Source organism: Artemia sp. Qi Xiang Cuo, chromosome 1, assembly GCF_049724085.1.
Source record: "Artemia sp. Qi Xiang Cuo chromosome 1, ASM4972408v1, whole genome shotgun sequence".
Lineage (NCBI taxonomy): Eukaryota > Metazoa > Arthropoda > Branchiopoda > Anostraca > Artemiidae > Artemia > Artemia sp. Qi Xiang Cuo.
In genome coordinates this window covers 93,405,350-93,418,892 of record NC_142794.1, presented here as the reverse complement: position 1 = coordinate 93,418,892, position 13,543 = coordinate 93,405,350, and the positions used below count along the sequence as shown (strand labels likewise).

At 34.0% G+C, this 13,543-nt stretch overlaps 1 protein-coding gene across 1 annotated transcript in view; it reads left to right on the top strand.

Annotated features, from left to right (window-relative positions):
- Positions 1–12,027, top strand: part of Cdep (Chondrocyte-derived ezrin-like domain containing protein) — a 161,626-nt gene extending 149,599 nt beyond the window's left edge. Inside the window, exons 21-23 of the mRNA XM_089087847.1 lie at positions 2,360–2,505; positions 5,931–6,190; positions 11,846–12,027. Coding sequence (XP_088943973.1) covers positions 2,360–2,505; positions 5,931–6,190; positions 11,846–11,927 — 488 coding nt within the window. The 3' untranslated portion in view covers positions 11,928–12,027. The remainder of the gene's footprint in view (positions 1–2,359; positions 2,506–5,930; positions 6,191–11,845) is intronic.
- The last annotated feature ends 1,516 nt before the right edge of the window (positions 12,028–13,543 follow it).

The following is a 13,543-nucleotide window of genomic DNA, read 5'->3' as shown; positions in this document are numbered from 1 at the left end:
TGACTTATAGCTAAAAAGTTTTAGCTTAAAGTTTGAGACGAATTAAAGTTAAGGATGATTTGGTATAAAAATCTTAACTTACAAAAATGTACCAAAGGTCGAAAAATCTCCCAACTTTCAAGTTTGATTTGCTACAGAACGAAATAGACCATTTTTGTGGCTTGTATTTCTTATCCTTAGAAAGTCAGTAAACTCCAAAAAGTTCTAGACCTAGTAACTAGGGTAAATTACTGTCAGGGACCCGGTGGTCTCTTCCTGTACAAATGCCTGAACTATTCTAAGACAGAATAAAAATATTGTGGGAAATCTAGTTCAATATGTGACTGAACATAATGAAAACAAACTTTATTATACCTTAAATTACTTTGCTTTGAGAATATTGCACAGGTCTTTAAAAGACAATTGTTTTATTACTATTATCATAGTTATTTCTTTCTTTTTTTTCAGCAGTGCTTAGTTGTTTTCATTTTGCAAATCATGCCCCTCAACTTTTCATTTATTTACCTTGGATTTAGTTTCTGAGACAAAACTAAATTAAAATTTAACATTTTCACCTGTAGCTTTAGAATCATGTTGAAAGTGAAAAATGTTATTATATTAGACACGAGGGGTTTTTGCTTCTGTTCAATCTTCTTTCCCAATGCTAAAGTTTAGTTTCTACTTTTATAAAAGCAAAGAATTAGTTTAGATATGTACTTTTGCAGCACATTTTTAGATATTTGCTTTTAATGTTTGTTATTCTTATTGGCTTTATGTGCCGTTATGTTTTTATGCTTTATAATTTTTGTTTTATAATGCCTCATATAGGCATATGAGGTATGTTAGTATATAATACTAACACAGAATTAGTTTAGATATATACTTTTGCAGCACATTTTTAGATATTTGCTTTTAATGTCTGTTACTCTTATTGGCTTTATGTGCCGTTATGTTTTTCTGCTTTATAATTTTTGTTTTATAATGCCTCAGATAGGCATATGAGGTATGTTAGTATATAATACTAACACAGAATTAGTTTAGATATATACTTTTCCAGCACATTTTTAGATATTTGCTTTTAATGTCTGTTACTCTTATTGGCTTTATGTGCCGTTATGTTTTTATGCTTTATAATTTTTGTTTTATAATGCCTCATATAGGCATAAGAGGTATGTTAGTATATAATACTAACACAGAATTAGTTTAGATATATACTTTTGCAGCACATTTTTAGATATTTGCTTTTAATGTTTGTTACTCTTATTGGCTTTATGTGCCGTTATGTTTTTATGCTTTATAATTTTTGTTTTATAATGCCTCATATAGGCATATGAGGTATGTTAGTATATAATACTAACACAGAATTAGTTTAGATATATACTTTTCCAGCACATTTTTAGATATTTGCTTTTAATGTTTGTTACTCTTATTGGCTTTATGTGCCGTTATGTTTTTATGCTTTATAATTTTTGTTTTATAATGCCTCATATAGGCATATGAGGTATGTTAGTATATAATACTAACACAGAATTAGTTTAGATATATACTTTTGCAGCACATTTTTAGATATGTGCTTTTAATGTCTGTTACTCTTATTGGCTTTTTTTTCAAAATTGATCAGCACTAAACATGGTCGAAAGATGGTTTGAAGCATTTTAGCAATAATTTTCTCTGCTACAGTTCATTACCTTGAACAGTTTGATACATTATCCCATCTGGTAAGCATTTAGATACGGCAGTAAATAGATGATCACCCTTCTTTCCTAACTGACAACCGTCAAAACGACTCTCCCTCATCTCTTGCCGGAAATAAGTTAGTAATCAGGTGCTTACCTGAAATTTATTTATGTAGGTTTACAAATAAAAAAAAAGTGGCAAATCTTGCATATTACATAAGAAAATGGAAGAACGTTCAAAAATCATTATGGACATGCAAATAAATATAATCCTGTGGGCCCTCTCCCTTCACCTATGACCCTCCACCCCCTTCTCCTATGCACGTTACTGGTAAGAACTTTAATTTTAAAAGTTGTATTTTTATACAAATTAAGTGTTTATGCATCCTTTTCAGCCACATGTTTGATAATGTGTTGTTTTTTTTCTAGAAATCTTTCCTAAAATCTTTCTAAAAATCTTTGTTTTTTCTCTAAAAATTCAATTGTTTAAGGCCCTAGTTTTATAGTTTAGTTTTCAAACATTAGTTGTTCTTTAGGTGAATGTCAAACTATGTCGTTAGATTCGAGCGCTTTATGTTGGAAATGCCCCCCCCCCCCGTCCCTGCTATAAGGTATAATTTAAAAAATATTTCTCATTCTTTTCTGTTTTTGAGAAGATATGTTTATTTTGTATAGTTGCTTTCAAAACGAATGTTTTGTTTCAGGATCTGATGAAGCTTTAAATAAATCAACAGATAGCAATGATGATGGAAAGTTGCAAACGAACCAACCACGATCGAATTCAACAGCTCACGTCTGTTGGCATAGAAATACCTCTGTTGGCTCTAAAGACTTGGCTTTCTCACTCGAAGTTAGTAATTGTCATTTTTTTTCTATTCGTTATGTGCTCTTCAGCTTTGCCAACTTGGTACAATTGTATCGTTTTTGGTACAATTTAGAGGTCCTGGTACAATGCGGCACATTTGAAATTTTTTTGGTACATTTTAGTTTTAAATGCTCTTTTTTCGACTCGGATATCTGTTCAAGCTAATGTTTATAGAAAATTTTCGTATTGTTAGGGCAAATTTTTAACCTGATGTTCAGATGGTACTAATCTCTTGTGGCACCATTTTAGTTGGAAAACTGGTACAATTTATTTCAAAGTGTTGGCAACCCTGGTGTTCTTGTCATCAATTAGAATCAGGTTCAATTTTGACATTGCTATTAACATTGACTTTTCACAAAGTAGTGTTCTGAGATGAAGAAGGAGGAGTGATGCTAGCACTAGGGATGTGTCACTCCTTGTAAGCACTCTGTGTAAGGGATGTGTCACTCCTTACGTATCTGATTTCAACAGTCAAAGCTCTTCATATTCCTTTTCTTTGTAAGCTAAAAATTTGTTTGTTGCAAGAAAACTCAGTTAAAATTATAATACTTTGTACAAAAGGGTGGTCATCCTTACGGTAAGTTTTGTCTTTATTTTGGTTTATGACCCCCTCCACTTTATACTGAGAAAGTTTATACTGCTGTATAAAAGTAAGCTCAGTTATTTTCAAAAATACGTATAAAAAAATACTAATCCAAAGTTCTGCTTACAAGAATTAGAAAGTATATAGTTCTTCAGACAGTTCATAATCAGATAGTATCAGTTAGGAGTAGAAAACTTTAAACTAGCCTGCAGAGAATAAAATACTAATTTATAAAGATTTCAATAGCCTTTTACTGGCCACAAAATTAATAAAGCTTATTATAGAGTTTTAATTTCATTCAAAAAACTCAACTTGATTCCAAAATTTCATTAATATAGGAAAATATCTAGAGCCGGTTTATTTGAAGAAGTTATTCAGATATATGTTGCATAAACTGCAGTGTTCTCTTTTGCTCCTTTTAAGTTTCAACTCGTTATTTTCATTAGAAAAAACTTTTTTTTCAGATATAGGTTGCATAAAAGTTATTCAGATATATGTTGCATAAACTGCAGAGTGCTCCTTTTGCTCCTTTTAAGTTTCAACTCATTATTTTCATTAGAAAAACTTCTTTTTTCAGGTATATATTGCATAAAAGTTATTCAGATGTATGTTGCATAAACTTAAGTGTTCTCTTTTGCTCCTTTTAAGTTTCAACTCATTATTTTCATTAGAAAAAACTTTTTTTTCAGATATAGGTTGCATAAAAGTTATTCAGATATATGTTGCATAAACTGCAGAGTGCTCCTTTTGTTCCTTTTAAGTTTCAACTCATTTTTTTCATTAGAAAAACTTCTTTTGAATTATTATTTGTTTGTTTTTTGGTTAGAGGAATATGCACAGTACGCCTTGTAAAAATATATTCATTATACTTTCGAAGTCAACTCGAGTTTTTGTTAAAAATGGGGATTAAATATGATTTTATCGTATCTTTCTTGAATACCATTTTTACGGGGCTTCAGACTCTTTTTGAAGCTCTTTTTTAATTTATTTTCATAATATTATTTTGGAATAATAGTATAATATAATGGAATAATAGTTATCATTTCTGAATTATCTACGAGCTATCCCCATTTTTCTTCTTTTTTTCTAAAATGCTGGTGTTGTGTGTGTGTGTGTGTTTTTTTTTTTTTTTTTTTTTGGTTTTTTTTTTTTTTGCTTAATAATATTGTCGTTCTTGAGTCATGGTTTGAAATTAATAATATCTTTTAATTGAGTGCAGGTATGTCTTTTTTTCATATATTCCAGTCTATCTAATTTTCAACGATGAATCCAGCTGTTTGGGACGTGGGTGTCTTATTAGAATGTGACTGTTCTGGAGGATGTGATAGGGTATGGGCTGACTGGAGAGTTTATAGAACCTCTGAAAACAAAATATTCAATTAAATTTTAAAGGATACATCGCTCAATTTTTCTTATACTTTTTTTTATTATCTTACGGGCAAATCCCTTCCCTCGATAAGGATAATAATTAAGTCTATTGAGATATTAAGAGAACTGTTACGCGACAAAAATATAAATAATGTTAAAATAAGCTAAAGCTTACATAAAAGTAAGCTACAGCTTATCGAAACATTATAGGGTTTCGATAAGCAACAGATTACTTCAAACAGTCTGGAATCTGCAGATGTTCTGAATAAAAACTGAGAAAACACTCTGGAGAAAATAAGGGCAATGGATTTCAAGATACGAGGTTAGAATAGAACCACAAGCGAATCCTTTCAAGCAACTGGTAAATATTTGAAGCTTCTTCTGTTTTCCGTCATCCATGACCACTTTTGGTTTTCATGGCTAGAGTCAAAAATTTTAGTGATAATTTTAGTAAACCGTTAACCCTCCTTTACTCACAGTCCTTTACACTAATGAAATTTCTTTCTGAAATATCCTTTTATTTACAATTGCATATGATCTGAGCTGGGAGGCCGATAGCTCAAGCATATTAAGACAACTGAATCTTTTGTTCTCTTTAAGTATCTCCCTCTTTTTAAGTGTAAATTTTAGCCAAATTCCAGTTCCCCGTCATCCACCTATTTAAATATTACATCTTTCCCTTTTTTTAAATTCCAATGTAAGAAACATTTTTTAGTAGCAATGGCGGTTCTATGCTTGGTCAAGGGGGTCGTAGCCGCCCCTCCCCCATTTTTTGTGACATCTGAAATTAAGTTCCTTTTATTATATATTTTTACACTCGTTTAGTATACCTTGCCCCCCCCCCACAGATTATGAGGCCTAAAACTGCTATTGCCCAGTACCCAAAAAAATATTACTATTTTTCTTGCTGTCTTTTTGAGAAATTACTTCCTTTACTGGCTGTCTTTTTTCAAATCATTTGACTAGAGCCATATTTGTCTCAAAATTTTAAGAGATATCGTTCTTTCCCTTTTCTTGAATTTTATAATCCTTTCTTGGACCAGTTTTTTGGATTCTCATCCACTATGAATGACATGACTTTTTTCATTTAGAAGCTGCTGCTTTTTTTAAAAGTTATTTTCATACCTGTTTAGATTATGATGCTTCAATGAAAATACTTATTTTTAAATGTGTAAATCACACTGCTGTGTCAGGATTTACTACTAAATTTGATTGGTAATAGCAACAGCATCTACTCTCTGCGTCTTTGCATAAATAGACAGTAAAAATTACATCAATAGTTAATAAAAAAAAATAAAACAAAAAAAAATAAAAAAAAAATAACATGGTAACACGGAAGGTTCTTGTTGGCCGCATTCGGTCAGTGGGTGGTTGTTTTAAAAGCGTTGATTTCAGTTATTAGATAGTGCTAAATCTTCATCTTCATTACTCGAAAATTATTTCTTATTTTTCTCTTTAGAGTCAATTGTCTGGCTACTTGCTGAGAAAATTTAAAACTTCCAATGGATGGCAAAAGCTCTGGGTTGTCTTGTCCAATTTTTGCTTGTTTTTTTACAAGACTTACCAAGAGGATTTCCCTCTAGCAAGTTTGCCTCTTCTTGGCTACATTGTAAGTTCGCCGGGCGATCAAGACCATATTCACAAGGATTACGTCTTCAAACTCCAGTTTAAGTCCCATGTATATTTTTTCAGAGCCGAAAGTGAATTCACATTCAATAGGTAACTCCATATTTGATCTTAGTAAATGTATAAGGATATTATCTTGATTTGATAAAGTAGGAAATGCATAGTTGGAGCAAAGTAAGACATATACATTACGTACGAAACTTAAAATAATGGTCTAAATAACATTTCAAACTAAACATCAGACAGATTAAAGTGAACCAAATCCAATGTTTTTGAAATGTTCATGCTACTAAATTATTAAATATGGATATATTGAAATGCATTTCTTGGAACCAAAATTTGGACTTCCATCGCAACTCTATAAGTAAGCAAGCAAGTTTGTTTAAAATCCACAATAATAAAAAAAGGAGTACTGAGTAAAGAACAAAAAGTAAAACGTCAATAACCTTCACAATTCATCTTAAATTGCTCAGTGACATTGAGATTGTGTGAGTTTATGTGATATTGAGATTAAAATTAATGCTTGATGCCCTTGATGCTTTTAACTGAAATTCCTCTCAACATATTTATATGACATGGACATTGAGATACAATGTATTCTTCAAACGTCTAACTAAAATGGCTAAAAGCTTTTACATGTAGTGTTGACATTGAAAACCCGTGAAACTTTAAATCTCGAACTGAAATTGATCAAAACTTTTTTTATTGTTGCGAATGCGTTGCCATTTTACCCTTTAAACTTATAAATAGTGGAATTGTGCTGCAAAATTCTTGATTCGCCATATTTTGCAACAAAAAACTCGGTATCAGAAGTTTTAAACACTTGATAATGGATTTGTTGGAATATTCTCAAGCAAGCGGTATACAAAAAGTCGGTCCTGTGTTAACTTCTGCCGTATTATCCGGAATCCAAAACACAACTCCAGAATCTTCAACTTTTTTTGTTATCTAAATTGTTAGTTTCCCAAGTTTCTAACATGGTATTCATATAAAGCGAAATCTCAGCTTGTGTCTCGGCTCTCTGCCAGAATAGGTTAAAGACTGTTCTTGGTAATGACGCGAATGAATTACGAGCCGAGAGAATGTTAAACAAATATAATTGCAAAAAGCGATTGAAAAACAATCAGATTCCCCCCCCCCCCTTTCACCATTTGTCGATTAGTTCTTCCTTCGAGGTCATAGTAATGCAAAAAGAGGTAGGGTTACTTTGAAGACTATTTACAAGGGATGTGGCTTGACCCTATGGCACACTTCTAACTATGGACTAACCCTCAGCTAAGTCTCACCTGGTGGCAGTTTCTTTCTGATGAAACCGATGAGGTATTTTTCTCCACCCATTCGCTGTGTCTGGACCGCTCGCCCTATCTTACCGCTTGCTTCCAATTAGTATCCAACCAGCCCCAAAAACGCTCTAATATCTTTCTTCAAATGAGTCTTTAATAAGTTAGAATCCCCACGAACTTGTTCATTGACGGTCTAGCGACTCCACCTCCAACTCCTACTATTTTCCCAAAAAATCTGCTGTCCATACCACTGAACCTACGCTTCCTTGGAATGACCGTCAATGCTTCTGACTTTAGTCTATGCAACACTTTTTCGACGTGTTGCTGGTAATGAGTTCATGTATGTTGCTGAGGATACGAGTTTCTGGAATCGTCCACTTGCTCCTTGAATCCCTAATGGCATTGCGAGAACTTCGCATAGGCCATATGATATCACAAACTCAGTCTTGCGTACGCTAGTAGGATGTATTCTCATTCGCCAGAATCCTCTCGTAAAGTCGAGTTTGCTGACGAACTCCCAGCTCCTATTAAACTCAAGCCTCTCAGCCCTCAAGAGTCTCTTGCGTACAAGGTAGTTGATAACAATTCTGCATTAAGATTCTATTGAGTTATTTGTTTTTCTGATAAAGAAAAACAAATGAACTCAAATTTCCATTAATGGATGTCCCTATGCCTTCCTTGAAATCTCTGTCATTTCCTGATCCTTTATAGACCGTCATCTTCTTCTAGAACGTTGTTTCCCGGTAGTCTTCTGCTTGAACCAGAAACAATTCATTTATATATGCTTTCTGGTATTTCTAAAGAGGCAAACGCGGAGTTTTTGCTCTTTCCTCTCTTGGGAAACTCCACCATTTAATCAACACTTCAGGATGTTTTAGGGGAATTTTTCGGGATCTTCCGGGACTTCAGTAGTTTTTTTTTTTTTTTGAGTTTCTAGGTCCATTTTCTAAGTAGTTTCCTTTTCTTGACCAGGTAACTAACTACCTATTCGGACGCACCTTAATTTTCCTCCTGCCACTCGTGTCGCAACACATGTAGTGGTCCTCTTACGTAATGACCGTAGATTCGCTCAAATAGTCAGAAACCCGTCAAGTCCTGTTTAATCTCCCTGTAAGTGAACAGATCCTGATCCCACTTGTTTAGATCATTTCTGGCAAACTCTCTTAGTATCTGCAGTATTAACTTCCGTCTTTGGAGGTTAAATGGGTCCCAACAATTGCATCCATCTTTGGGTGTAGATATTGGTACGAATGGGTTTAATGGATATCTAAAGGTATCCTCACTTTGTAGAAAAGCCTGATCAACTCCATATTCTGGGGATACACACATACATACATGCGTGTATTTAAGATACAGCGGCCATATACACAATGACATAATGCGGCAAATTTAAGTTACTGTCAACCGCACTTCCATACCATTCTCTATACAACATCCTAATGCAATAAATAGTTCTCTCGAATTAGACCTGAAATACCTGGGAGCGTTGGTACATTCCTTTGAAGAAATTTACTTTTTCACTGCACGAACCTGTGGGATCTACTCAAAAATTGGTGTAGCCCCTCCCCAACCTCCCTGCAGAGGTGGCAAGCACAATATCCTCTCGAGCCATCCCCACTGTAAAACCCCATGTATGCAGTGGTATACAATTTGCCAACGCCTGCACCCAGCACTTACGGGCCCTCACGCCCTGTATGTGAATATATTGACAGAAATGGAATTCCCTCCAGATATATAGTCGCATAGCCGCTTATCACTAGGAGTCCTATTGAAACCAGTTTCTCTCCATTCTAGAGGTGCCACCCCGGTCCATTCCTATTCTTTGGAAAGGAGTTACAGTGATTTTCTGTAATCTGTTTTACTGATAAAAATGGCTCTTTACTTGTAGTTATGTCACTACGAGCTATTTGACCCAAGGCTTTCTTAAATTGGAACTTTGGTACTCTTTCCTTCATCTCACGTTTCTACATTTAAGTTTAATATTTGCGAAACAATGCTTAGGGAATTATATTCATCTATGGAAAAAATGCTTCCCTCGAATACTTATTAGGAGAACGGGGGGGGGGGGGGGGCTGGTTGGTTTGTAATATAAAAAATTATTAAAAGGGTCATCGTTTCCATGATTTTAAGAGCGAAGTATTCGAACAAACCTTTTTTCTAGAGGTGTTTTCTAAGGACTCCAGCAGGAGGGTGACGCCTCTTTACAGCAAAAAGACATTAAACATTTGACAAGAATTGAAAATAGGAAATATTACCATTTAAACTCGCTACAAACAAAGTTCCTGGTAGCACTTGCCGACCCCCTTCTCCGAAGAAATCTTTTGACCAGGCTCATGAATCCCTGCCCCCCGTTTTTACTTCAGTGCCGGTAGGCATCTGTATATAATCTCTTAAGCTAGAAGGAAAAAGATTGTCACAATTGGAGGGGCACTGTCACCCCTCAATACGGATAATATAGACGAAGACCACAAATGATCCCGAGAGAACTCCCTTTTCCCAAAACTCATTCTGTATTTATCTGAAGGCTCAATGTTGAAAATTTTGGGATAAAAATGCCCTCTTTGAGGCATATGACACCGCCTAAAGGATAACCCATTACCCCTCCTTTTTAACAGCTCAAGGACGTTTATTCTTTTCTATTTGCAATTTTACTAAACGTCAAGTGAATCAATTTAGTTAAGTAAAGCTTTAAAATAGATGTCAGATTTTTCTGCGATAAGAAGGAGGCTATCACCCCACGACCCTCCCCACCGACACACACCCACCCTTCTGTTTTAATCTGAAGGTTCAGCGAGAGTTAGCCAATTTGGGCATTGGAATTCACTCTGAGACATATGGTACCCCACCTCCCCCTCCCCCTCCCCCCCCCTACACAATCATCCACAGTCGCTTCTTCATAAAATCTGATTGGCAATTAAACATCATTGAACAGGACATGAAACATCAAGTAAACAAACTTATTTAAATGAAGCAATAAAGCAAATGTCTAAATTAACCCTTTATTTTGCATGGACTATGCCACTTTTTAGGAACAGATTGGCTATCTAAAAAATTTTTAATCGGTAAAAATTTACTCCCTTAGAGGCAAAATCGTAGTTCGGTGCCACAAAATGGAGAAAAATGTCACTTTCCCTTAGCACTATCTTTTTAGCCACTGAAAAAGAGCAATAGAACTTTTAATTTCCGTTGCCGTTCGAATAAGCTTCTCTTCTTAATCTTCAAGGACAATGGGGTTGATACTATCACCTCTGCGGAAAAAACAAACAAACAAAAAACAAGTAAACACGCTCCCGTGATCTTTCTTCTGGGAAAAAATGAAAATTCCACGTTTTATTGGATACAAGTTCGAAACCTCTGCAATAGGGTTCTTGTGATATGCTAAATTTGATGGTGTGGTTTATATCAAGATATCTTTCCTTCTTAGGGAGTGTTTCCCCTGTTTTTGAACATGAGGCAAATTTTCTCAGGTTCGTAGCTTTTGGTGGGTAACTTAAAACTTGATAAAGTTTTTGATATTCGGAATCAGCATAAAAATCTAATTCTTATGTGTTAATTGTAATCAAGCTTTTTTTTTCGACGTTCCGTTACAAATTGCTCGAGTCGCTCCTTACTTACAGTTCGTTACTACGGATTGTTTGATATAAACTAGAATCCAGAATATTTAACAGAGAAGTTTATTGCTCAAAGTCTAGGAGTGGACTAGGATATTTGCGAATATCACAAAAACGCAATAACGAAAAGTAATGGAAAAACTATCATGGTTGGCTTCACTTAAAACCCTGTTCTTATATCATCAAAAAGAAGACGAGGTTTTTTTTTACGTAAGTTTGAAAATAATCTACATATTTACCATATCAAATTTCACGATCTGTATTTTTGTTTCGAAAAATAATCCTAAATTTTTACAGTAATATTTCTTTTTTTGCTTGACGAGCTAAACATATTTCGTTTTTAATTGTGATCATTTTAATTTTTTTCTTAATTATTAGGAGTGAATGTTACTATTGCAATTCTTTATGTTACAAAAGTTTCATTTTTGAATTTTTTCTTGAGGCGCTGCATTTCGTATTGTTAGTCTATTATTTGAAATTCTGGCATTATAAAAAATAAGTTAAAAATTAAACACCTCAGAAAACCTTATTTTAAAGATGCTATTTTAAAGTTCATCTAATCGTAGTCTTAACTGTTTTGGAAAATAATTTTAGATCTTCTTAATTTGCTATTAATTAGTTTCACTTAATTTAGGGTTTTAATTAGTTAAAGGCAAACATGGCGTTCTTATTTTAGGTAATTGATAGGGAAGAAGGAAAGCAATAAAAAAGGTAGAATAAGAATTGCCGAACCTTGTCACGCCTTTGTGTATGTGCTCTAGTGTTTGCTGGAGTGTTCAAGGGTTTCTATTGAGTTAAGAACATCTTATTGTCACTTACTCCAGAGCTCCACTTTGACTGTTCTTTATTTTCAGATGGCTTGAAGTAATTAGTCGAAGTACACAAAGTCCCACATCACGGCTGAAACTACCCAATCACAGGAAATTGGACTACTAATCTGTTCAGCTTTTGAATTTTTATTGGATTATGAATTATTTCAGATTTTTTATTAGTATACTTTGCTTCCAAATTTGCAAATAACATAGAATTGCAGTAATTGCTTGCTTTTTTACTCTAATAGTTTTCTTTTGCTTGAATATGGAATTGTTAATAAATTAATCAAAGTAGTCCTAGCTGATTAGAGCTGTCCCAGCCGAATGGTTAGCATGCTGGACTTGAAGTCCTTTGTCTTTGAGACAGGGGCTCAAGTCCTGGTGTCGCTGGTTATTTGGTTTGGAACGGGAGTCAGTGGTGTGACTCTGTAAGCTCAGCCAGAGTCGAACCAGCTCTAAATAGGTGTCTGGAGAAATCTGAAGAATGTAAACTGGAAGGTTGGGCGAAAACACAGGATGACAGGCCCCCAACCCTCCATTGGAACTCTTGGCTGAAGGGCCATGAAAAGGAGATCAGCGCCACTGTAAAGTCCTGTGCCGTTTTATTTACCTTTACCTTTTAGTATTATTATTGCTTTGTTTTAGTGCCCTTATAATTTGTATGCGTTAGCAATCATTTTGTGTCTTATAAAGTGCTGTTAAAACATTTAGAATCGTTATTACACTGTTGCAAAGAGAAATCGAAAAAGACGCCTAATGGTCAGTACTAATCTTCGGTGGTAAATGCTGTTGTTTCTTAACTTCATTCTTAAACTAGGGTTCAGTGATTTAAATAATAAGACTTATTTTCTACTTTTGAGACGTGCTTTATTCTTTATTACTAGTTATCAAACACGGCAACACAGATGCTAGTCGAACTCAGTGCTAAGTTCAGATGCATAGGATATTGTTCAAATCCTTAAGCTGTATTTGATTAATCCTCAGCTATATTTTTCCAACCCGATTACATACTTTTGACGGAAAAAAATAGCTAGGGGTCTTGGGATTGCGAAACAAATTTTTACCAGAAGTTTATTTTTTGTTTTAATATTGTAAAAGCTTCACTTAGCCAAACACAAAATATGTATTTTTGGTCTTATTGGGGAAGATTGGTCTTTCTTCCTCTCTAGTTTTCTTTTCTTTCCAGTTTCCTTTTCTTCTTTCCATTCTTGGGCTTTCCGAAGGTCTTTCATAGAAGGTTCTCACGGCACATGCCTCAAACTTATATTTTTTGCATGTAGGTCTTGTTCCTTCAATCATGGTTACAGTAAAATTAAGTTAAATGCAATCATGTATTTGTACTGTTTAAATTTTACTTTGCTAATTGAACTTGTAAAAACATAGTTATTCTTATGATGTTTTATAGGATTTTCTTTCCCACTCTCAATTGACTATAATAACAACATGATTCTTGCTTCATTATTAACAGTATAACTTAAAGGAACATTTTTTTTTCCTTTTTTGTTTTTTTTAGACACCTTTGATTTATTTTGTGTTTTATGTTAATTTGTGTCATTTTTTATGTTCCATTGGTCTTTGGTATTACTTAAGAATTTTCTTCTTCTTTTCAGGTTTTTTGCATGGCCTGCCTTCTTTTTTTTTTTTTTTTGTTCTTTTTTTTGCCTTGGCGGAATTTTGATGCATAGCTAGGATGTTGAAAATGCATGCAAAAGGTTATCTTTGAAATCAATTTTTCACTAG